At 34.7% G+C, this 24,502-nt stretch overlaps 1 protein-coding gene across 1 annotated transcript; it reads left to right on the top strand.

Annotated features, from left to right (window-relative positions):
• Nucleotides 1–4,705: 4,705 nt before the first annotated feature.
• LOC134534669 (uncharacterized) lies at nt 4,706–23,636 on the top strand. The gene is made up of 2 exons (XM_063373131.1): nt 4,706–4,759; nt 20,295–23,636. Exons 1-2 carry the CDS (start codon nt 4,748–4,750, stop codon nt 22,887–22,889), a joined length of 2,607 nt encoding a protein of 868 aa, XP_063229201.1. The 5' UTR covers nt 4,706–4,747; the 3' UTR covers nt 22,890–23,636.
• Nucleotides 23,637–24,502: the final 866 nt, after the last annotated feature.

The raw sequence follows: 24,502 nt of genomic DNA, 5'->3' as shown, positions 1-24,502 counted from the left end.
GTAATTTTAAATAAATTATCTTTTGCATCCATCAAGTATCTAACTGAGGTGATCGAAACAATCGTTATTTTAAGAAGTGGTTTTTTAATATATATATTTTTTTTCCAAGTTTTTAGTTTAAATATTACAAACTTTCCAGATTAAGGCCAAATCGTCTTTTTGGAGACTGGTAGGCTCGGATTTTAAGCCAATTTTTAGGGGTGTTCTCCATAATTTATTAAATATTTTTTTCATCAAATCCTAATTCTTGCATCTCCCAGGTATCAGACTAAGGACATGAATCCATTTAATCAAATTGTAAATTAATTTTTTTTCGATGATTTTTATAAATGTTTCCGTATTTATTGGTTAATTAACAAGATTTTCCTAGATGATGGATGCCAAGGAAATAAATTATTCCTGAACTATTTTGGTAAACATTAAACAATAATTGCAGCAGAACCCTCTAGCATACGAAAACAATATGTCGGATCTGCCTCCAGCAGACGAAAACAATGACATCTTACTAGCCGACGATATATCCATCTGCCTTGGAATTAGTAGTGGGAGGTCAGTCTGCCGGTGGCTTTCAGGTAGGAACGATCTTTCGTCATTTTAATACACTTGTCTCACCGAGTTTGAACCCAGTATCTGTTTATATATTTTATTATTTAAATTTAATAAAGTACTTATTTTATTAAATTTGATTTTTTTTCCATCAGACAAAAAAATTAGCAATTTATAATTGTCAGATGTATTTAAAAATGACGCAATGATAGTTTTTTAAATAAGAATTGTTAAAACTTTTTTTAAATTTAAAACTTTTTCCTTTAAAATCAGATACTTTTTACGGATTTTCAAGATGGCGACCGTAACGGATATTGTAACGATGATGCCTGATTTAAAGATCATGTTATCAGCTGCTAAGGGTGGCTTGCTTTTAGGCTTTTAGGAATTTTTAGCTACTGAAATTTTTAAGGAATAAGATGATAAATTTTTCCCTCAAAAATGGGGATTTGTACCTAGAAATAGGGTAATTTCTTGTAATTTTGAGGAATTTTTAAGAAATTTTGAGGAAATTTGACAACAAAAATGGCCGCCGTGACTTCAGAATTAAATGGTGTCGACAATCAACAATCCGGACCCTGGACCCTGTTTCCGTACCTACTAATATGTACTACTCAGAGCATATTTTATGTCTGTATGTGTACATTTTCTGAGTGCGCACAAACATGTAGTACCCTAACATGATATTTAAAATTATTCTAGTAGAGGTTCCGTGTAGCGTACGTCCATACAAAAGTAGACTTACTGATGACACTTTGCTGTGCACATTGTAACAACATAATTTTTGTCTTCAGCGCGTGGCCTCATGACTGACTTAAGACATTTAGCAATATAAACATAAATAATAGTAGTTCGCCCTGGACTGAGACTTCGCAATTGTATGGTTTTGGTGATTGTAAGTTTTAACCCTATAACTAAAATCTTATGTTTGCAATGATGTCAACAACCTTACAACTTAACAATACAAAACCTAGATAATTGTGCAAATTGTTAAAAAGCTAACGCAAGTAATATATTTTTATAGAAATGGTGGATATAATTTAATTAGATCTAATTACTTGTTGATTTTTTTAAATTCTCATTTGTGAATCTCTGATTGTTTAGTTTATTTAATCACACCATTTAGTTGCCAAAGTCTTATTTTCTTTGTATCACTTTTCAAAAAATCCTTTACTTACCTTACGGAGAAGTGATAATAATCCAAGCACGACATCTTGGTTTTAACAGTTTTTAGGCCTTAAGAATTTTCTTGTGTTTGTTTACAATTAATATTCATAAAAGAAGAGTCAATTTGCAATTTAATGGAATGTCTTAAGTTAATATTGTCCTGCTCCTACAAATAGTTTCTCCTGCTAAATAATTGTTATTTAATATTTAAATTTTTTTGAATATATTCAACTGTGTTATATCTTTAATCATACACACCTTGTTTTATTCACTTTAAATAAGTTAGATTCTCTCATGTCATGACAACTTTGTTAATTTTTCCTTTATAATTAATTGTTAAGGACTTTTCTGTAAAATTAACACTTTACCTATCTCGCGTTAGTAATTGTGTCAGAAATATTTTCAACATATATTTAATTAATCGCTTATAACCGGTGTTAAAATTCGCACAAGTGTATGTAATTGTTATAAATTCTGCGACATTTTGCTGCAATTATAACACACATAGAAAATACCTATTTAAAATATTGATGGCAGAACCAATTTACAGAGAAAGCCCTTAACAAATAGTACTGACGAAAAAGAATCAACATTGCACGTGAGAACCGAACATTAAAATGTTATTAATAATATTATGTTATCAATAATATAAATGTAAAATAAATTTGGCGTCTTATAACTTATATACGCCGTTGATAATAATTGAAATATTTTGGTTCCTATCTCAATATTAGCGTCTCATCACCTGCAATAACGACACAAAGTTCAAGGAAACGGGAGAATGTCCCGGGAATGGCCTATGGTTAAGAAATATTCCGACTTTTCTCTGGAGCGATTTCAGAAAAGCCTTTGAATACAAAAGTCAGAATGGTTCCTTGATTCTTGCAAAGCGAAATATTAATTAGAAATAATATCTTGGTCATACACCACTGCTACTTTACACTGCTAGTCACAGAAAATCATTAGTACCATACAGCAGAGATAAATTCACTTAAAAACACGGAGAACAAGCCAATGTCAGCCGATGTCAAATGTCTCATGCCTGGAGAGCACAGAAAATTCCGTGGAAAAAAATTAGTTAGAAATATTTGCAGCAGAAACGAACACAGTGGGATGACACAAACTATCAAATATTTACCTTCGAGAATACATCAACTCTAAGATAATGCTAGCGGTGAAACAAAAACAAATCTAGAAAACACAACGAGAACACAGCGACGCATAGACAAGCCCAGTGATGTATCGTAAAAGAGAATCCGGACAACACGACAACAACACGGATATCCACAGTATATTTTCTATGATAAAAACAATTGTGACGTTTCGGAACTGGGATCTGTAACCAGTCATGATTTATGGCAACCATTTTAAACTGGAAATGAACCTTCTATGAAACTATTTCACAATAAAATAATCAAAGGATGGCGGGACCAGAGATTTGATGCCCAGTCTTCTTAAATGTGAAGCCAGTGTCAACGTCAGTTACATGTTTTCCGGAACATGTCCGGCTTTCCGCACCTCCTCCCTCCCTGTTCCAGCGCCTCAAAGGTAGAATCAGGGAACAGCTGATAGACGTGTTCGAATAGGCCTAACGAAGCTTCGACATAAGCTGGTTGCCTATCTCAAGGATCCGTGTTGCTTGAAATCACGCCCCTCCACCTGTCCGGCTGACGCCAGGCAGGTTTCTTAGGTACACGAGGACAATCTAGGTTGTCCACGTGCACTTAAGGATTCTTTAGGCTGATGTTCTAGCCTTCTAAGCAATCCGCGTATAGGCCGGGATGTCGCCCGCACTGACCCGGTTAGGGACGGTGAACTACTTCGTCCCAGGTCGTGAGATCCACGAGCACCCACCACCGACTGAGGCTCAATTCAACGTCAGTTACAGTGATATATTATTTTTTGAGAAAAATCTATGCAGGTCAGGTTTTCTGTATGTACGGATCAAGTGTTGCACTGTGCGAACAGCCGCCGAAAAAATTAAATATCATTAGTTGGCCTGCGCAGTGCTAGTCAACGCAGAACGACCTAAACGTGTTTTCTTCGTCATGCCAGTTCAGTTGATGCATCTAAAGTAATGTGTCTTGTCGGACATGAACGGCGCCGAAGGCCTCAGATGAACAGATATCGCTCTCAGGGTTTCCGAAACGTTTGGGCACAGAATAAAAAAGTTATGTACTTTTAGAAAACATGAATGATGTTGTAAAGGCATAGTTTGTTTTACTACAAGAAATATATTTTAACTTTGTTTAATACATGGCTAGGGTTATTTCCGCATTTACAAAATACGACTCTTTAAATAGTATTAAATATTTATTACGAAAATATGGTAATAATTTTATATTTATTGTTTCTTTCAAAGCATGACTTTTTTAAACCATGGACACGATAATCGAACATTCAACAATTTGACATTATTTTGTTTTACTGAGCCTAATAATATGCTCAGGTAATACTGGAGATCTATTCATAAATCAGTTTGCATTTAACTTTGACAATTGGACGTACTAGGAAAAAACAAAGCATAAATACCCGGATAGGAATTGTTACTGCAAACACTATTTCGTAGTGATACAGATGTTTTCATACAAATGTAAAAATTGTTTGTAAATGTAGATGAATATTTTTGTTCCATTTACCAAAAAATTTACAGTGTGGGGAAGGATACCGAAGGCCAGGTTGCAATAGATTTTCTCTTGGGGTGTACGGAGCGTGTGCTAGGCCCTTCAAGCGCCGAGCACAGCCCGCTCCTCGCTCACTGCAGGTGTTGATGGCCGGTGGCGTGTCGAGGCGGACGCGCGGAGACAATGCCTCGTCTCGAACTGTCGCCTCGACGCCTCGACGCCTCGACTTTCTACGCGACGCCGGCAGCGAGGCGCGTGGGTGCGTCGCGGCGCCAGGAGGCAGCCAGCGGAACAGGCGCCGCTCGCCAGCGCCGGCGCGCACATCCGCGTGTATAAAAGTGTACCTGGGGCGACGGCAGGCCGCAGTTACTCGACGACAGTTTGCCCAACGTCTTCCCAAACACTTCGATATGAAGAGCACGGTAAGCACTCGCAGGACTTCAATACGGTATTTCATGGTTTCACGCATTCTGTATTACGGCACTAATTTTTTTTTCGTATGTAACATCTTAGCTCTCGGTTCACGGTTAAAGTAATTTAGAGAATGCAAAGGAATCGCGTGGAATTTAACTGTATAATAACGGAGCGGCCATCTGTAGCGAGTGGTGCGTACCAAAGTTTACAAAGCCAAAAGAAAACTTTGTTCTTAGGGTTTCTTGAATGTTAACCAGTTCGATAGTATTTCAATGATATTTCTGATTGAAATCAGGTCCAAAAATCTAGTTTCAGTATTTTTTGGAGGTTTTTTTTTCATCTTAATGGTTTATTCATCTAGTTTTACCTATTGTTTTGCGAATCGAATGAATCAATAGTTGACGTAGCTTCTCCAGCAGTAAATTCTAATAGCGGCTGCGGAAACTACGTGTGATGCAGTTGGAAACACAATTTAACTTATGTTTATCACGCTTGGCATTATTTTTAAGAACTCTACGTTGAACTTTATGTTCGAGATTCGTATTGTGTGTTTGCAGCATGAGAACACAAGACATTTCTCGTGAGGGTGGTTACATCACTGGCGTGCACTGAAAGACTCGCTCACATTATTTCCGTGCAGATTACTGCTGTTGATTCGGGCCATCACATTACAGCGCTGCCGGCATCTTGGGTCGCCTCAGAGCTCATCTTTTACGTCGGTGTATATTTAATTACAGTGCATAATGTTTTATAGCAGTTTCGTATTTAATATTATCAAAGTTTCACACAATGATTAACTTTTTAAACATTTTACACACATCTTTCAAACTGAATTTAAGTTCGGTAATTCAGCCTGGCCATCTTCCCGAAGGAGCAATTTTAAAATCATTTCACGAGATTTGTTGACGCTATTCTTCAAAATCACTCATTAACCCATTAATGCCCAAATTAATTATTTTTGAAAATTAGTTATAAAATTTACATATCTGGTATAATTGACACCCCTAAGCATGAATAAATTTACAAAAAAAAATTACATGCTATAGTTTTTGAAAAAAGTGGTGTCCTATAAATATGACGCTGGGTTTAAGTGAGTCACAGTAATTTTTTTTTCACAAAATAATCTTATAACATTTAAATTATTTATTTAATTTGTATAACTTAATTTTTTAAATAACAATTTCAACACACAATTTTACGTATATTATAAGAAAATAATTTATGTGTCCATTATAAAATTTGCTGTACTAAGTCTAATTATGGAGAACTGTGAAAAATATATATTTTTTACACTTTTATGGAACTACAATAATGTTTTAAATTACATTTTATACACATTGTGCACACAAAGTCGACATACGAAAAACTAAGCTATATAAAATATAACAAAAATTCTAATCATATAATTTTGTACAAATTCACATAAATAAAAGTGCATCAACAATATGGAATCACAGTAATAATGCATTACACAGAGAGAGTGAGTGACAATGTACCAAAAATAAGAATTTTTATTTGTTTATGAATTTTTCAAAAATTGGTTTGGACAGAATTAGTTTACCATTTATATTTTGAACTGGATACAGATATGTGTTCCAAGATATAGGACCTATAGCATCAGATTAGTTCATAAAAAACATGTGTGTTCATGTACACTGAAAAATGTCAATTAGGCTTACTGCTTTCCTTTTTGTTGTGAAATTTTGGAAAACATCTTGTACATAATGTAACATCACATTTTGTACAAAATGTAAGTGGTTTTCCTTTGCATCCCCTGAATTGGCAACGTCTTTGCTTTTCTCTCTTCCCTATAATGTGGTCTTCCCTGTCAAATCGAATATCCTCTGATACTGCTTGCTTAGATGTAGAGGGAAAGGAGTATGGCCTACCTTTCATCACATTTTGCCCATGGCCTAGCTTTAGATACTTTACTGCTATGGATCTTCTGAAGTCTTTTATTGAGATTGACTTTGATCCATGTATGAGACGGTAAAGTATGAAAGCATTGACGATTGTCATATCAATTACTCGAGTTACAAGGCACCAATACCACTTCTTGCCTCGTATAGCAATTCCATGCTTTTCCAACAGCCAGTCATGGTGATCAACTCCCCCCATGTATTTATTATAAGACTTTATCAGGAGAGGCTGTGGAATAGGCAGTCGTTCCTTGGCTTCTCGACTCCACCGTAAAGCAGATGAAATTGGTTCTACTGTGTCATAGTTGGTTGCCAAGGTCACAGATCTGTTATCATTCCAACGAAGAACTAGTATTTCATTACTGGTATCAAAACGGTAATCGTATGAGCCTCATACTGATTTCTCTATTTCCTTTGTAGATTTTATAGGGCACTTTGCTGTTCTGTTGTCACGTATTGTGCCAGTAGCTCTAAAGCCTTTCTCCCGCAGTTCTATCAAAAGTGAATGGCTTGTGAAAAAGTTGTCAAAGAAAACTACGTGACTTGAAGGATCTTCAACTGCAGATAACAAACTCATAACAACTTTACTTCCGAGTGGACCAACAGAAGATGTTTCCGAAGGTTCTTTGCCACAGTAAAGGCTAAACTTATAACAGTATCCATTTTCACCACACAATGCCCATAACTTGTAACCAACTCGTATCGGTTTTGACCTTATAAACTGCTTTAGTGGATTGTGGCCATAATATCTGACTATCATTTCATCGATAGACAAGTATTTCTCGAAAATACCATACTGCCGGAATTTGTCATTGATTTTATCAATAAGGGGTTTTACCTTGAACGATTTATCATGTTTGTTGTCCTCAGCTTTAGAATGATCCTGGAAGTGAATGAGAGATTTGATTGTGCAATATGCATTTCTGCTAAAAGCATTCCGAACAACATCTAACCCTAAGTCTTCTTCTTCACGCCAGTAATCCCGCTCACTGGGTAACGTATGGTACCCAGACAACACAAGAAACCCAAGAAAGATTTTTATATCCTGTGTTGATATACTTAAATCATGCATATTTTTCTGGGTAGTGGCATACCTTATTGTTTCTTCGACAATAAAATCAAAGATTTCCTCTGTAAAAAACTTTTCAAAAATTTCTAAAGGTGTTGCATTTGCTAAGTCAGTCTTCACTAACTCAATAAGTCTGAAAAATGAATTTCCTGCTTCAGGCAGCTTTGTGTATTCTGGAATCTTTTTTTCCCAAGTTATGTTTAGGTTGTCAAACTTTTTCTTTTTTGTTTTTGACTCTTGTGGCGAAAAAGCAGTTGGTATGTCATTTTCCCCTTCTACCTCCGGAATAATTACTTCTATATTACCTGCAATATCCTGAATAAAAGGTGCTTCTAGATTTTCATCATCAATTGTCTCTTCGTCTGTCAGTTCGTCAACATCTGGAGGAAGAGCGGCTAAATCCTCTTCTATTTTATCGGAATAGAAATACTCTAGCGCTTCTTCAATAGATCGAAACTGTTGCCGACTCATTTTCGTAACTTTGCCCTGCAAAAAATACAAAAAAATATATTTTTTCCATTTTGACACCGTGAAGTGTAAAATATGTGCAACGCCCAGCGTCATATTTATAGGACACTGGTATTTATATTCAAATCTACAGAAAATAAAAACCAATAAAAATTAATTACACATTTTCTTAAACAGTTACATCAATAATAAGTACATCAGTAATAAAAAAGATAAACTTACCTCCAATACATCAGCAAAAAATAATACCTAAGAGAAGAGCGTACACGATAAGAAAAAGGAGCGACTTCACTTCCTCACTGTCAGCACAATACTGCGAACTATATGGAACAAAGGGTGGAAAACATGATGACTAAGGTCTCTAGAACTCATGTGACTCAGCACGCTGTCTCATGTTTCCTGGTGTTTAAGATTCAAGGACAAAGATAGTGTGTCCTATAAATAGGACGCTGGGTGATAAAGGGTTAAGTTCATATTAAAAATAATTAAATAGATGTACCTCAGAATATTGAATCAGTTATGGGGAAAAATTTGTTCGTTAAGTCTAGTTTCAGAAATGTGTGTTTCGTAATAACCAAGGCGAATTGAACAGTTTCTGTGTACAGAAGACGTCAGGAAGTGTAAAGTAGCCAAAAAAATATTAGATTAAAATAAATTTTTCATGCATATTCGGACTTCTTCCCATATACAAGAACAATTTTTTTTTTCGTTTTAAAATATATATAATAAAACAGACTTCAAGGAACTGGAGATAACAACTTTTTACAATAATCCGTTCATTCATTCTACTCTAACCACGGTGGAAGAAAGTATCAAGAAATCGTTAAAAGATGTATGTTCACAATAAATCTGACATCTATTAATTATTAAACTGAATAAATCGTTATTATTATAGCATTAACTACCTATTTTTAACAATAACTGCAGGAGCCATGGTGGTTAAATAGTCAGGTTCCTCTCCTGTCACCAAAGTGATCCAAGTTGGTCTCTCAGCGCTGAACAACAATAGAGCTTTTCGCGAGTTTCCTCAGGGTACTCTCATTTCCCCCAGCTCATTCAATTCGTCAATGTTATATTCTATATTTCTCACGTAATTTGTTTCCGATAGTTAAATATCACTACATAATACATGTCAGCAACATTATTTATCTTCAAGTAGCCGCACTTATCCGGAGTAATCATATTTAATTTTATTAAACATTTATTCCCCAATCTAATGCTTATCATCCTATTGACTTACATAATAAGGTGAACTGAGTTACAAGATTTAATATGCTTAATTGAAAAGATAACATATATTTCTAAGCGGCTAAAGTGTTTTTCGAGTGACAAGTACCTATAATACAAATATTACATAAGCACATATTGACCTTCTCTCCCCCCCCCCCCCCCAAAAAAAAAAAAATGTCTCATTTTCATTGGTTTTGATAAAAAAAATGTCACTTGTAAATAATTTTAGGGTTATCAAAAAAATTAAAGACACTTACCAAGTTCAGTACATGTGCGAGGTGACAAAGTGGTAACACACTGTCCTTAACATCGGAGAAAACCTCGTGTTCCAGTATTAAGTTTGGCCGTCATGATTACTCTTTTCCATTTTTTCCCTTACTCACTTCTGGTTTAATGCTAGGAATATTTTTTACTGTAGAGCATCGTCCATTCCTTCCCCAGCAATCCTGTTCTGTATCTTCGTGTGCTACCGCCTCTAATGTCCTCGCTGTCGACCCAATTTTAAGTCCAAATTTAAAAAATATATATGTGTGTGTGTGATTGAGTGAGTCTTTCAGTAATCGTAAGAGATGTGTAACATTTTACCTTAGTAAAGAGCAAATTCATGGGTTTTCATGTTGAAAATACACTTATAATACGAAACTTTCTCACGAAATGTTAAGTATGTTTTTTTTTAAATAATACAAATCGTGTTCAGTATACACGCCGCTAGAATTCGTTGCCAGAGAAGGTGCATCGACTATTGAATCATTCCATCTGCGGACATAAATTTTAAATAATATATTTAAATGGCTACGATAAAAGCGAAAAACACTTGAAAAAAATACTAAACTTTGACTTTGAACCTGATCAAACCTTCGATAAACCGAGTCATATAAAAATGTTTAAAATTTAAGACTTAAAATAATGTATGAATCTACCCCCTAAACGTATTGTACTTTTCAGAATTTTATTTTGACAACGCTATTGTCAGACCCAGGTTGCCATGGCGGTAGTTAGAAACTAGCAAATTTTGTGTCATTGCTGGTATATAGGCTGGAACAAATGCCACTGAATAGTTTATCTGTTCTTTCAATGGACCAAAGGTAGTTCTGATATGCCCTTAAGAACAAGAAACCAATAATACCACGCAATCCTGTCGGAAGGACTAAAGAAACCAACTTTTTTGTGTACAAGTGTGTGGAGTTCGGCCTGATATTATATAATAACGTGAATTGTGCAGTCCTATAGTAACAGGACGTCACGCTAAATTAAAGCGTAATATTTAAAGAACCATCCAGGATCACAACATGAATCAGTTTCTTGGCGCCGAGAGAGTGGCAATGTGTTTCAAGGACTTCGCTAATAGAAAGGTTCCCTTGCGTTCATCATTTCTGCGCATAACATTTAAAATTTGAAGACACTGCACGTTTACTGCATTTTAATATGATTTCATAGGAAATCAGAACTACCCGTTCATATGCTGTATTTATAATACATTATTAGCAAACACAGATATTTATGCACTCCAAATGGTATGCGGAAAATTGAGTACTACATTTTTAATTACCCTTATTTAACGTTATGTTTAATCGACATTAGTGTGGTAGATTTTATAGTAATATTTATTTAACTTAAATTACAAGAAAACAATAAATAAAACAGAAAATGAGAATTTCAATATGTATTGTATAATAGCCGATACGGACCTAACGTTATTCTTATGGGCCAGTGGCTTGGTGGTTTACTCAATTGTGGCTTACCAATAGCCACGAATCGGCCATGTTCGGGCATGTCCGCCGCTCCTTGACTATGATCATGACCTTGGCGGCAATTTTGACGAATCCACATACACCATCTAGGAATCCGCCATTTTTTTAATATGTAAAAATTTTGCTAAAAAAATAGATAAAAAATAGTTAATAATTGGTAAAAAATATTTATTCAATAAAATATGACGAATAATCCTAACAACTATTTAAATTACCCATCAACTACACGCACGTCAGTATGCTACCGATACTATCTTGGCTGCCATCTTGGTAATTCATAATTTTTACCTATAAATATGGGAGAATTCTAAATATCATTTAAAAATTTAACTTTTAAAATTTTATTGATTCGATTGATTTCTGTCCTTGGTTAGAAACTTGACTGATGCAAAAACATAATTTCAGGTAAAAAAAAATTATTTTTTTCAATAAAATATGGCAAAAAATCCTATAAACTGCTTAAATTCTTCATTCACCAGCCGTCAGTAAGCTATTGAATCCATCTTAGCTCCCATATTTTGTTCAATAAATATATATTTTTTGAACTGAAAGTAACTTTTTTGCATGAGTCAAGGATCAAACCAAGGTCAGAAATCATTAAGATCGATAAATTTTTAATAAGAGAATTTTATAATGAGTTTTGAATCTCTCCATAATTTATTGGTTAATAATTACGAATTTCCTATATAGCGGCCAAAATGGTATCGGTAGCTTACTGACGTCTGCTGGATGAGGAATTTAAGCAGATTTTACTATGTATCGTCATATTATATAATTGAATAAATATTATTTTACAGGAAATTAAATTATTTGCATTGATTAAGGATAGAATTAAGGACAGAAATCAATAATTATAGAAATGAGCAAATTTTGTAATGATTTTTGGAATTTTTTCCAAATTTTTAGCTAAATAAAACAAAATTTAAAAAGTGGTGGTTTACAAGATTTTGGATGTGGAGTCGTCAAAAATGGCTACCGAGTTCCTGATCATAGTCAATGAGCGCCGGACACGCCCGAATATGGCCGATTCATGACATTTGGTAAGCCACAACTGAGTAAACCACCAAGCCCCGTATTGATTATTATACACTACTTAAATATATCCAGCTAAAAGTGTTATTACTGCACGATAAACTTCAAACCACTGTGATAAATTTTGCAATGTTTCTTTCTTTGCTATATGGGGCCGGTAAAAGGAGTCTCTCTTGCATTTAACTGACTTGGCCGGCAATAAAGCTTTCGCTATGTTAGTGATTGAATTACTCTCCTTCAAAACAATTACTTCACATTAAATAGCGTTACGAGTGTGTGATTACAGGTCCGAAATTATAGACCAGTTAATAAAATAAATTTTTATTTATTAATTTAATTTGTAGTTTCAATTGAAATGTCTGTCCACAAATTAGTATTTCTTTTGTAAGTCCACTCTTCACTATCACCACAGTATCGCGGATCAACATTGGTTTCCTCTTACCGCACACCTCGGTCCCAACACACTGCTCCCCAATACTCAGACGTCCGCACCACGACACCGCCCTCGATGCACCAGACGTCAATGGTCCGATCTTCGCACACGAAGCCCGTCGCTATCGTTCTCCAGGAGTCACTCGCCCTCTTCTCTCCACTACCATCACAGGTCATCCACTTCGTTAATATACCTCTCAGTCCCGCCTTGGAAGGGTCTCGCAACCCTTCGAATTGTCGCGTCATCAGAATCCCCGAAGTTGTGAAAACAACGGAGTCCTATAGTAGCGCCACTTTACGTATAAGGTACTCTGGGAATGTGATGAACACTTGATAGAGAGGTAGACATGCTCCGCTGCTAATTGGATAACCATGGAGCGGAGTTTCAGGCACTACCTGTGTCCGGGAGGTGGGGTCTCCCCTGTACCTCATGCTGGTTCGGTGCGCCGGGCTTACTGTCCTGTCTCGTGTCCATCAGCCTCACATTATACATCTACCTCGTGACAGAATCATGGTAACATTAGCATTCTAACAAAACTGTGTTTATATTCCTACTACGCCAATTTTTCGCTCAATAAAATTGCTGTTACACCCCTCGTGCCTCAAAATTGAATTATTTTGAATTAATTAAAAAGAGCCTTGGAAACTTGCTGGATAAAAAAAAAGAAGTTAAATAAATTGATTTACCAGAGGCGGCACGAGGTGGGGAACAAACAAAATTTAGGAACTTCCTGTAACAAGCAAGGAGGAAGTTGGTGGATCGTTAAAATCAATAAATAAAAACTACACGATTAACTTGATTTATAGTTTCCCTGTTTTATTTGCCCTGATGAATTATCTTGTTTCCATTACTTTACATACAAAAGGTTTTAACAAGTTTCAAAGACTTAAAAAAAAAAAAAAAAAACGAAAAGGGGCCGGCCCGCGATTATTTAAAACAAAGTACATTCTATTGATACATTATTACAACTTGCAATGTTCTACTACATTAAATTTGTCGCTGATTATTTTACCATATCAGTGGATTAAGTGGATAGTCACTGATCGCTGGTTTGTCTTTAAAAGGGGGGGAATAGAAATAGAAACCATATCACCCGAGTCTTTCAGGTGTGGAGTTAAAAATGCCGAACTGTAGAATGGAAGGAAGCTGCTTCTTCTAATGGGTGGATCTCGGACTGCCGAAAAACATACTGATGGACAATTCGTCCACCAGTAGTTGCTGGATCTCGAATCTAGCTGAATATGTGCATCGCTGGGAGGTCGAACCCCTGACAAAACAGGGGAGTTGCCTTCAAGCTGCCATCGCGGAGTCAGCCATGGTCCGTAGCTCGCGATTTGCGCTGCTGGGCGCGGATGATTTCTTCATAGTTAAAAAATTAAAAGGGAAAATTTCAAAACAAAAAAATTACTAACACTATGCAGACAGACTAATCTAATTGAATTTAGTTGAGGGATAGCATCCCTTATTTAGGACGATTACATAGTCGCTAGCGGTCGGATGAAGTCTTCCAGAGTCTTCTGAGCTCGCCGGAGATCTGTCTGCAAACGTGACGCGCGCTGATCTGTGTCGCGGCAAACCGCGTCTCGTAATTAAAAAGGGGCGCCGGCTCTTACAGGTGGAGGGGGGTCTGGGCCGCCGAAAGATTCCGAACTTGCCCGAATGCGGGCGGAAAAAAAAACTCTGGCAGGAGTTTTGAAGTTGGCATCACTAGGCGACAGTAGAGAATTCTGTCGGAGGGGTCTAAGTTGAAAACAATCAACTCGCCCACGGCGTCCATATAACTCAAGGGAAAGCAGGTGCTTCTCTCTGGCGCCCTAGAGGGTAGGCTAGCGGAGAAGTTCGCGACTTGGTCGCTAGGTAGCGCTTGCGATCAGTTTTGGCGCACTCGTTTTTTGCGAGGAGACCTTGAGGACGGTCACTGTTGCCCAAGGGGTTACGACCGGTCATTGGTCTTACTTGGAACTGAGAAGGGGGGGGGGGGTGAGGGTAAAATGCAACGCTGCTGGGAATCTACGTCCCGTCGTGCCTGCAGAGGAGCGAACTTAACACTAATACGTGATGAAAAAGGCCAATCTCAACTCGTCTCTGAGAACTGGTCGCCTGCAAGCTACAGGCTTGTCTATGCAGTTTGGGTCACGAAGAGAAATGATATTACAGGCTTGAGGCGTGACTGAAGGCGGGGGAAATGGTAAGCTGTCTGCCAGTCAGGGATTAGGCCAGCAAAATATCCGATACGCCGATGGGAAAGGGGCTTCGGAGCACTGAGACAAAGTTTAACTCAGAGGAGTACACCAGACTAACAAAGTAAAATCACACTATAGTAGAGCAAATAAAATTTCCACACAAAAAAAATTTACAATCATAATAAAAATTTAAAATATATCGTGTCGAAATTACTAATTAACGGCACATTGCTAAACAACTCAATTCTCATAAAAATAATTATTGCCATGGTTCAGGATTTAGCCATTGACTATCATCGTACTACCGTGACAACACAGACATCAGAGAAACCATAAATAAATTCAATTTAAAGTAATGTCAAGCCGTTGTGCTGGTACGTCAAAGATCGCGAAACTTTCCAATAAAACCCTTTTTCAGTACCTTGTTACAATAGGATAGTGCGAGTGGTTCGGAAGCAAGATTTTCGCGCCATTTTAAGGCGGTATGGCATACTTTAAGGCAATAAAAAGAAATAGAACAAATGATTGCCTCCAATTTCTGAATATTTTGGGAAAATATCCGCTGGATCCGCTCTGATAAGGATTTTTCACTATCCGCAGAATATTACCGCCCTGGATTCTGGACTGGTGTGTTGTTGTCATCTACTGTGGAAGGTAAAGGCGATACAACCATTTCACCCCATTTGAGCCATGTTATCTCTTCGTGCCGATGACCGGGGTACGAACCTTAGTATGCATGATGATCAACCAATTATCTCTTTATAATCATCATAACCGACTCTAATTAACCAGTTTACATAAAATGGTAAGGGTTATAGAGCCAACCATAACATTGAAGAAATGATTCTACTTTATATTAAGAATATTTATTGAAATTGTGTAAGTCATATTATAGAACATACTCGTGAGATCATACAGAGGTGATAGTAGCCTAGTATAAAACTTAAATACAACAGAAAAATAGAGTTTCTTGGCTTATGGGTTCTAACTGTGTCGAAGGTGAATATATCACCGACGTTTCGGTCGAAGTTGCAGTCACCATCATCAGAGAGCAGTTACCTACTGAGTACTTACCCAGATAACTGCTCCCTGATGATGGCGACTGTAAAGTTGACCGAAACGTCAGTGATATATCTTCGTCTTTTACGGGGCTAGAACCCAGAAGACAAGCATCTCCAGACAATTTCCGCGAAAGCAGGCGATCTTTATACACAGCGAACAATAATTTAATTTTTTAATACTTTTCACAATTTTATTTGTGTCCATTTACAAAGATTATTCAAAATAATTATTTAATTGAAAAATAAAATTATTATTTAATACATTAAACAAATTCCATAGGCCTACTAATATGTGAATTCTTGAGTCTGTAGGTGTGTTGCATTTCCTACCGATATTATGGAATTGTTATTTAATTAGTCATAATACCTTCAACATGGGTGACAATTAAATCGATAAAATATACCAGTGAAATCCAACGAAATTCACAATTATAAAATTCTGGGTTCAGTTTTACGTATCGAGTATCGATAAAGAAAAATGTAATTATAGATGACAACACACGTTACCACACAGGAATACTGAGAAATTATTGGACTACAATCTATAGAAAAGATTTATCAAACATTTGTTGGAGTCATTTTAGTAAATCCAAGAAAAATATTATTGATAACTGGAACAGGATTTGAAACCAGGTCGTACAGGATTTAAGTCTTGTGAAGTAGCATTTCCCAACTTCACTCCGTTATTTTAAGGGGAAAAACTTAATTTCATTGATATAATTAATCAGAATGTATTTATTTGGAAAAAGTGGTACAACATTAAAATTTCTTCATAGTTTTTTTATCTAGATCGAATTGTTCATATGTGATATATATATATTAGTTATTATTTATTTATTATTTATTATTATTTGAGTGCCTACCAACAGTCAGAGCCTTTAACAGGTGGGCACTTAACAAATAAATACAAAAAATAACAATAACATAAACAAAACACAATAATAACCCAGCAATAAAATGGGACAACACAAACATAACACATGACGGAAGACACTGAAAATATATATAACTAAATTGGTTAATTTTAAATTAATATATTATCAATGAAATAACAATAATACATTATTTACATCAGAAATTATCTTAACAGAAAGAAAATTAAGGATTCAAAATGTCTTTCATTGAGATTTTTGCCCTTTTGTAAGAGTCAAAATCTTTCAAAATATCATTACAATTATCAGTACACCGTTTTGATAGCTCATTTTTTATGTGATACGTTCTAAAAGGTCGCATTGTTTATGATTGAATGAAGAAACTCGAAGACCAATTTTGTTTAATATTTCAGTGCTGCGGTAAATATTTATAAAACAATTTATTACAAAAACAGTATCAGAAACTTTCCTTCTAAACTGCAGTGTATGGGTGTTCAGGGTTTCAAGGGTTTAGTCGTAGTTAAAATTCTCTGAATTTTCATCTATTAAATGTTTGTTAAAAATGTATCTAAACAATTTCTTTTGTATATTTTCAAGTCTATTTGAGTAAGTGATAGTTATAGAGTTCCAGATGACAGAGCCATACTCTTATCTCGATCTTACTAAGGTAAAATAAAGACTAATTAAAGAATCAAGAAAGCTAGACAAATAAGTTAAATATTTAATAAGCCCTATTATTTTGTTTGCACTTGCAATTAAATTATCCACGTGGTGATGGAAATAAAATTTAGAATCTAAGAGAATACCTAGATCACGCATACAATAAGTTCTCTGTATAATGTTGTTGTTTATTACACAGTTAAAATTTTCTGTATATGTTTTCCTAGAATATGATATTATCTTAATATTCTTTACATTTAATTTCATTCCGTTAGTTTGACACCACTTAGTTACATTATTTATATCTTCTTGCAACAATATACAATCACTTGGTGTTCTAATGGTACTATATATTTTTAGATCATCCGCATAGAGCAGAGCTCTGGAATGCTGAATAACATTAACTATGTCGTTTATAAAAATTACAAATAGGTAAGGTGATAAGGTTCCACCCTGAGGCACTCCCGACGGTGAATTAAAAGATGAAGATAAAGTGCTACAAATACGAACAACAAAGGATCACTCATTTAGATAGTTACAGAACCAATTAGTGTAGGAGGCATTCAAACAAAAACTAATTAATTTATCTACAATTAGAGAGTGCTTGCATGTATCAAATGCTTTACTTAAATCGAAATAAATAGCATCCACTTGTTTGCGGGATAAAATTTCGCCGTACATATAATTAACAAACGCAAATAAATTAGTGATCATTGTTTTACCAGGTACAAAACCGTGTTGAATATCCGCTATTAAATGAGATGTATGAAAATAAATAGTTTTATGTATAATTTTTTCAAAAACTTTAGAAAAGCCATATAAAAGTGATATTGGTTTATAATTAGTAAATAATTGTCTATCACCTTTTTTAAATACTGGGACAACAATAGCTTGTTTCCATAATTTTGAATAGATTTCAGAAGTCAGACTTTTATTGAAAATGTGAGCTAAAATATCTTCTTGCAGCCCTTAATAACAAAGTTGGGAATACCATCTACTCCTGCAGATTTGGATGATTTTAGACATTTAATAGCCCAAAGAACGTGGCTGATTGTAATGATAGGTGGCATTAAGTTAGTTTCATACTTATGCGTTTGTGGTTGAATCTGCACATCACGGGGATGATTATAAATTTCAGCAAAATGTTTACCAAAGGAATTGGCAACAGCAGCTGGATCACTAATAAAACGTTATATTCAATAACTTAAGGAGACTGTTTGTAACCTTCCTTCATAATTTTAACATATTTCCAAAATTTAGATGGGGATAATTTTATTTTGTTATTTATATTTTCAATCCATTTGTTTTTATCTGATTTAATTTTCATTATTACTAGTCGTCTTAGATGTGAAAATTTATGGTATTGAATTTCATTATTTGTTTTTTTGTACTACCTAAAGGAGTGTTCTTTGCGTTTCAAAAGATAAATAAGCTGTTTCGTAAACCAATGTGGGTATGTAGATTCAAATTTTGTTGAGAGAGGAATACAATGTCCCAATGCATTTACCATGCTATTTGTTAAATATTAAACTATATCATTTATATTGTCCATATGATAAATACTATCCTAATTTAATTTTAGTAAAATCTCATAGAGAGAAAGGTAATCACCTTTGCTGTAGTTCCTGAAGCTGGATTGATAATTAGGGTTATTAAAATTATATTTATTGGAATAAGTTTTAATGACAATGTCTAGAGCAGGATGAGAGTTATCTTCATTGACAAACGGGTCGGGATGTTTATCAATACTTATAACATTCATGTTAGAAAATACAAGATCAAGCATATTTTAAAATTATAAAGTATTTTTATGTTGCTCTAAGCCAACAGTGTTAATTATTTCAAGTAGAAACTGTCCTTTAATTTTGTTGTAGTAATGACGTACATTTTGTGTATGGCTGTACTTCCAGTCAGTCCCTGGCACGTTAAAGTCACCAGTGAGAATTATAGTGTAAGGATATCTACTAAGATTGGCTTCCAAAAAAGAAAAATAATTTTTAAAGTCATTAACAGAGAAATAGGGGGTAATATAAATATTGCCTACTAAAAACTTTGTGTTATGTCCATTATCAATTTCTACCCAAACTGCATTGACTTCAGGTATATTAAAATCCGTTTTATAAAAAACATTTGAGAATCTACATTTGTCAACTGCTATTAATGCTCCTCCCCCACGTTTCATTATAGTTGTATCATAATTGCGATCCTTGCGGAAAATTTGAAAGTTATCATTGAAATAATGAGAGTTAATTGAATTATCATTTAACCGAGTTTCCGTTAAACAGATAATTGAGAAATTGGAATTTAAGAAATTTTCATAAAATTCACTAGATTTAGTTCTTAACACTCTAAAATTCTGATAGTACAAATGCCAGGTATCACTTATCAAATTATTTATTACCTAGTCTGATTTTTCTGCCCCTCCGGCCGCCACATTAATTAATCCAGGAGAAAATTCTTCAGCAGTATTTTGTCTTCCAGATGGCTCAGGGTTGTCACTTTGAGAAGAGCAGAAAGGTGACCCATTATCACTTTGCTTGTCAGGGTTATTACTTGACACGAAGAGATGTTCATTTTTAGACGTCCGTAGAAAGGAGCTATTAAACAGCCAGACGGCCAAAAAACTGTATTGAAAATAGCCTTTATATATATATATATATATATATATATATATATATATATATATATATATATATATATATAGGGTTTCAGATCTGATACAGCGTAATTTTTTTTAAATTGCACTTCCTCGTAAATTAATTCTTGAAATAAAAATATCTTCCGAGTAGTCTAATTTAATATAAATGAAATAAAGAATCCAAATATGTATTGTTTAAAGTATATATATATATTTTTTTGTTTCAGCTATGTGTTGTCACATTCGTTATCATCTGTGCTCATGCAGTTCCTGTAACGAATAAAGGATCCTATCATGACAAGCACGATGCTAGCGCAGTTCACCAAAATTCTGAGAGCATCAGCAAGCAACGTAAAGAAAACTATGAAGATACTAGCAAAAAACAAGGAAAACGTCAGCTTCCCGAATTTGGATACGAAAACCACTTTGGACAATTCAATGGAAACCAAAACAACTATCAACGGTTTCTTCCTCAAGATGCCATACTTCACCTAAACGAACCAAAACTCAGTGAGAGTCCTTCTTATAGTAATAGATACAATGAAGTTCACTCTAATCGAGAAGCTCCTCCTCAGCAATTTCCTCCTTTCAGTGCTAATTTTTATGAGCAAAATAATGTTAGGCAGAACCATTTTCAAAAACAGTACCAAAATTCTTTAATTCCAAATACTGGGTATGAAAAATTCAGTTTACCTGGACCGGCGAATATTTTAAAAAATCATGGAAATATAATTCCTTTCAATTTCAACCCAACCAAAAACATTGGACCTCAAAATTTGGATATATTCGTTGATAAACGTCCATCACAAAATAATAACATATTTTTTAATCCAACCGCAGAGACACCAAATTCCTTTCAAGTAAATAACAACTTAGGGAGACAACCTTTTACAAATTTGGCAATTCCATCTCCAACCCATCACCCGGGAAATGCCGCCAGCTTCAGCTATATTTCACACCATGATCAACCGCTTTATCAAAATTTTCAATCTGCAGAACATATTAGATTCGCGAACAGGTATAACCATATCGAAAATACTCGCAATGTTAGTCCCGATAATGTGTACCTAATTAGAGGGAGTTCTCATGGCACAACAAACCCAAGTAAGCTTCCAACTAACGGTAATTCGCCTATATTAGTAGTAATACCACATCAGGCAGTGCGAGGCAGTAACTCTCAGCAACAAAGGCATCCTTCAAGTAATCAGCAGCCACGCTTTGTGGGTTATACAGCTGAATATAGTGAGCAAGTGCGTCCCTTTGAAAGTAAACCAGTGGTAAATACAGACCAATATCGTCCAAATGACAACAACCCTGCCCATCAAACCAGTGCATTAGCTGTGCAGTTAGTAACTGTTGATAACAAAGAAAGCCCTTATCAACCTAGTAGTTCAGGAAGACCTGTATTTAATATTCCACAAAATGTAGTTCTCGTGAGCAAAAACGTACATAAAGCGAGAGAGATATCTCTCCCAACTAATCCTTTGGTCACAGGTAACATAGTTCCAGGAACACACAGCAACGTTGCTCATTCTTCCAGCAACTTACCAGCTGGTTTTATTGCTTCAGCAAATGGATGGCAAGGTTTTATTCCTGACAACATCCATCGACCTCAATCTGTTCCGTCTTTTCCGTTCGCGCCAAATGGATACGATTTTGTAAGTAATGGCAATGTGGTTCCAGCGCACCCTCGGATAAATCTCCCTCCAGTATTAATCGTTACCTCACAGAGTGGTTCTCCCAGAGATCCCAACGACTCTAATCAAGTGCATCAAGTACAACCCTCTGTTTTAGTACAGACCAACCATAATAACATTAACAGATTTAAAGGCAAGAACAACGTAAGGGGAATCATCAATTCCGTCCCAATCATCGGATCCTACACAGGAACTGGCAATCATGTCACAAACGTTGGAAATTTCCAGGGCGTTATTCCAGGGAATTTTATATTTGGAGACCAAAGGGTGCCAAATAATAACGCGAACTCATTTGATAATGTATTTATAGCGCCAGCTCTAAACTCCAACATTGGTGGTAATGATTTATTAGTTAACAACCCAATAAGTTTCCCCACAATTTACAGCAATGGACCTGGGAGATTGCCAGCTTTAAACCAAGAACAGTTCATTTCTGATAAGATAAATCAGCAGCCTGTAAACACCTTTAATCCAAACAGTCTACAACACCAACAGCATAGAGGAATTCCGAATAATTTTAACAATCTTGTTTTACTGTACAGCAGTTTGCCTCTAGACGTATATCAAGTAGGCCATGATAAACAAAATTTTCAGAATTCCAGTCAATTGGAAATAACAGATAATGCTAAATTCAACATAAGTCGTGGCTCATCTTCCCGCGGCAGTAACTTTCCAGTAGAAAAACGATTTTCGGATGACGTAAGTGATGTAACTAACCAAAACACCTTAAACCCAGAAATAGGTAACGCATCAAAAGAAGAAAATCTAGCAAGGTCTTCGTTCATTCAGTTAGGAAAAGAAAGTCGAAACTCGTATGGTGAGCAATCACTCCAAAACAAACAAATGCTTCTAGGTGAAAGTGCCCAAGCATCAAGTTCAAATATAGGAATACACTCTATGAAATTCACGCCACGCAATATTATTGGAAACGCACAACACAAACCAATGACTCTAGTTAAAAAGAGTATTCTCTGTTCCAAAGCTAACGGCAAAACAAAGCGTAGCCCAAACTGTAGCATGTTTGGATCTATCCTGAACCCCGAGAGACGCTCGCACAAGGAAAATGCTAAATTTAATGTAACTTACGGAGAGAAATTGCCTTCTCGTGTTAGGTTATTGAAATAGAGTGTTTTGAAATGTAAACTTTTAGAAAACACACAGAAAATATGATAAATATAAATACTGGTTGTATTGAAATCTAATCACAAAAAATTTCAACCTAAATTATCTAACTTTTGTATCAATTAGAAAAAGTTAATTAAATTTTATAAAGCATATTGCACATATTTTCTAGTCATAAAAATTGTCATCTCATTTTCTACATGTAACATAAAAAATATAAAAACGTTATTTCGTCAGAACACTTAATGCAGATTTAATCAAACTTTTCATTTTATTATTTTGTATATTTCAGTGCAATCATTTCTCAAGCTAACAATATGTGCAAACGTAAAGTCCCGAAATTTTTTAAAAGGGTTACTAAGTCCTTCCAGGTGAAGAATATTACAGCACTCTGACAAACTTATCAGAATTTTGTGTAGACATTATGGTTAAAAATGCATTAAATTTTGAAATAAAAAATTTGTAACTTTATCTGAAGAATGCTGCTTGCTTAGAAATATTTATTTGAAATATTTTTGGATGCTTCTAAAGGATTGCATAATACATAATATACATATTGTATATTATACGTAATTAATTAATGTAAATAAAATTGTAGCGAAATATAAAACTGTATGTTAATTTTTGGCACTTATTTGAAATGAGTGTGTAATGAAATCGTGCCAGCAAAATATAAGAAATGTGTTTAACAGTTTTTGTCTGTATTAAAATTTCAGGCAAACATAGCTATAAATAAAATTTATTTTTGAATATCTGAATTTTTTTTTAACAAAAATGATATCCTTAAAATAAATGTTAATAAATCTGTGAATGTGGCACCATGATTGTTAGTATGGAAAACAATTAAAGGTCATTATGTTAATTTTATTGTAATAAAAAGATACAAACGTAAGCTAGGATGCATAATTTTTCATTATAAGATAACAATATGCTACAGAAATAACTCAGGTTTTGCATTATGCCATACTCAATTAAAAAAAAAGAATCAATTACCACTAACCTTCCCTCTTAATTGTGCAATGCAATAGACATACATGGTCATAGATTTAGAAACTGTTACATTTAAAATGCATATTTTTTGTTTGAAGTAAGCTTTTGTTTAGCAATTGAATATTTCAATTTAAAACTGAAATGTAAACTTTTAGAAAACACACAGAAAATATGAGAAATCTAAATACTGGGTGTATTGAAATCTAATCACAAAACATTTCAATCTAAATTAACTGGAAAAACTTTTTATTTTTGTTTTCATTTTGATTTACTCGCTCATAATTGAGTGTTTATATATATATATAAAAATACCGTTTTAATTAAGTTACGATGTAAAATAATTTATGTGAAACATTTGATCAGCTCATATTACTGAGTCTATTACTGTTCTAGTTACACGAAAAGTTTGAAAATGGTAGTATCAACGATGTCTTTAGAACATTAACAGTTAGACTGTCACTTCTTTCAGTACGTGTTACCAAGGATGAAAAGTTTTTGTTTTACTGATAAAGAAATTTTTAAGTAATGGTAAACCGGAAATATATAATATAATTTTTTAAATCAATAGGTAACTTTTTTAAACTAACAAGAGTATTAAATATTAAACAATACTTAACACCATTGAT

The sequence above is a fragment of the Bacillus rossius genome, chromosome 8 (assembly GCF_032445375.1).
Source record: "Bacillus rossius redtenbacheri isolate Brsri chromosome 8, Brsri_v3, whole genome shotgun sequence".
Taxonomy (NCBI): domain Eukaryota; kingdom Metazoa; phylum Arthropoda; class Insecta; order Phasmatodea; family Bacillidae; genus Bacillus; species Bacillus rossius.
Note: the sequence above shows the minus strand (reverse complement) of the source record. Positions and strands in the feature narration are given on the sequence as shown.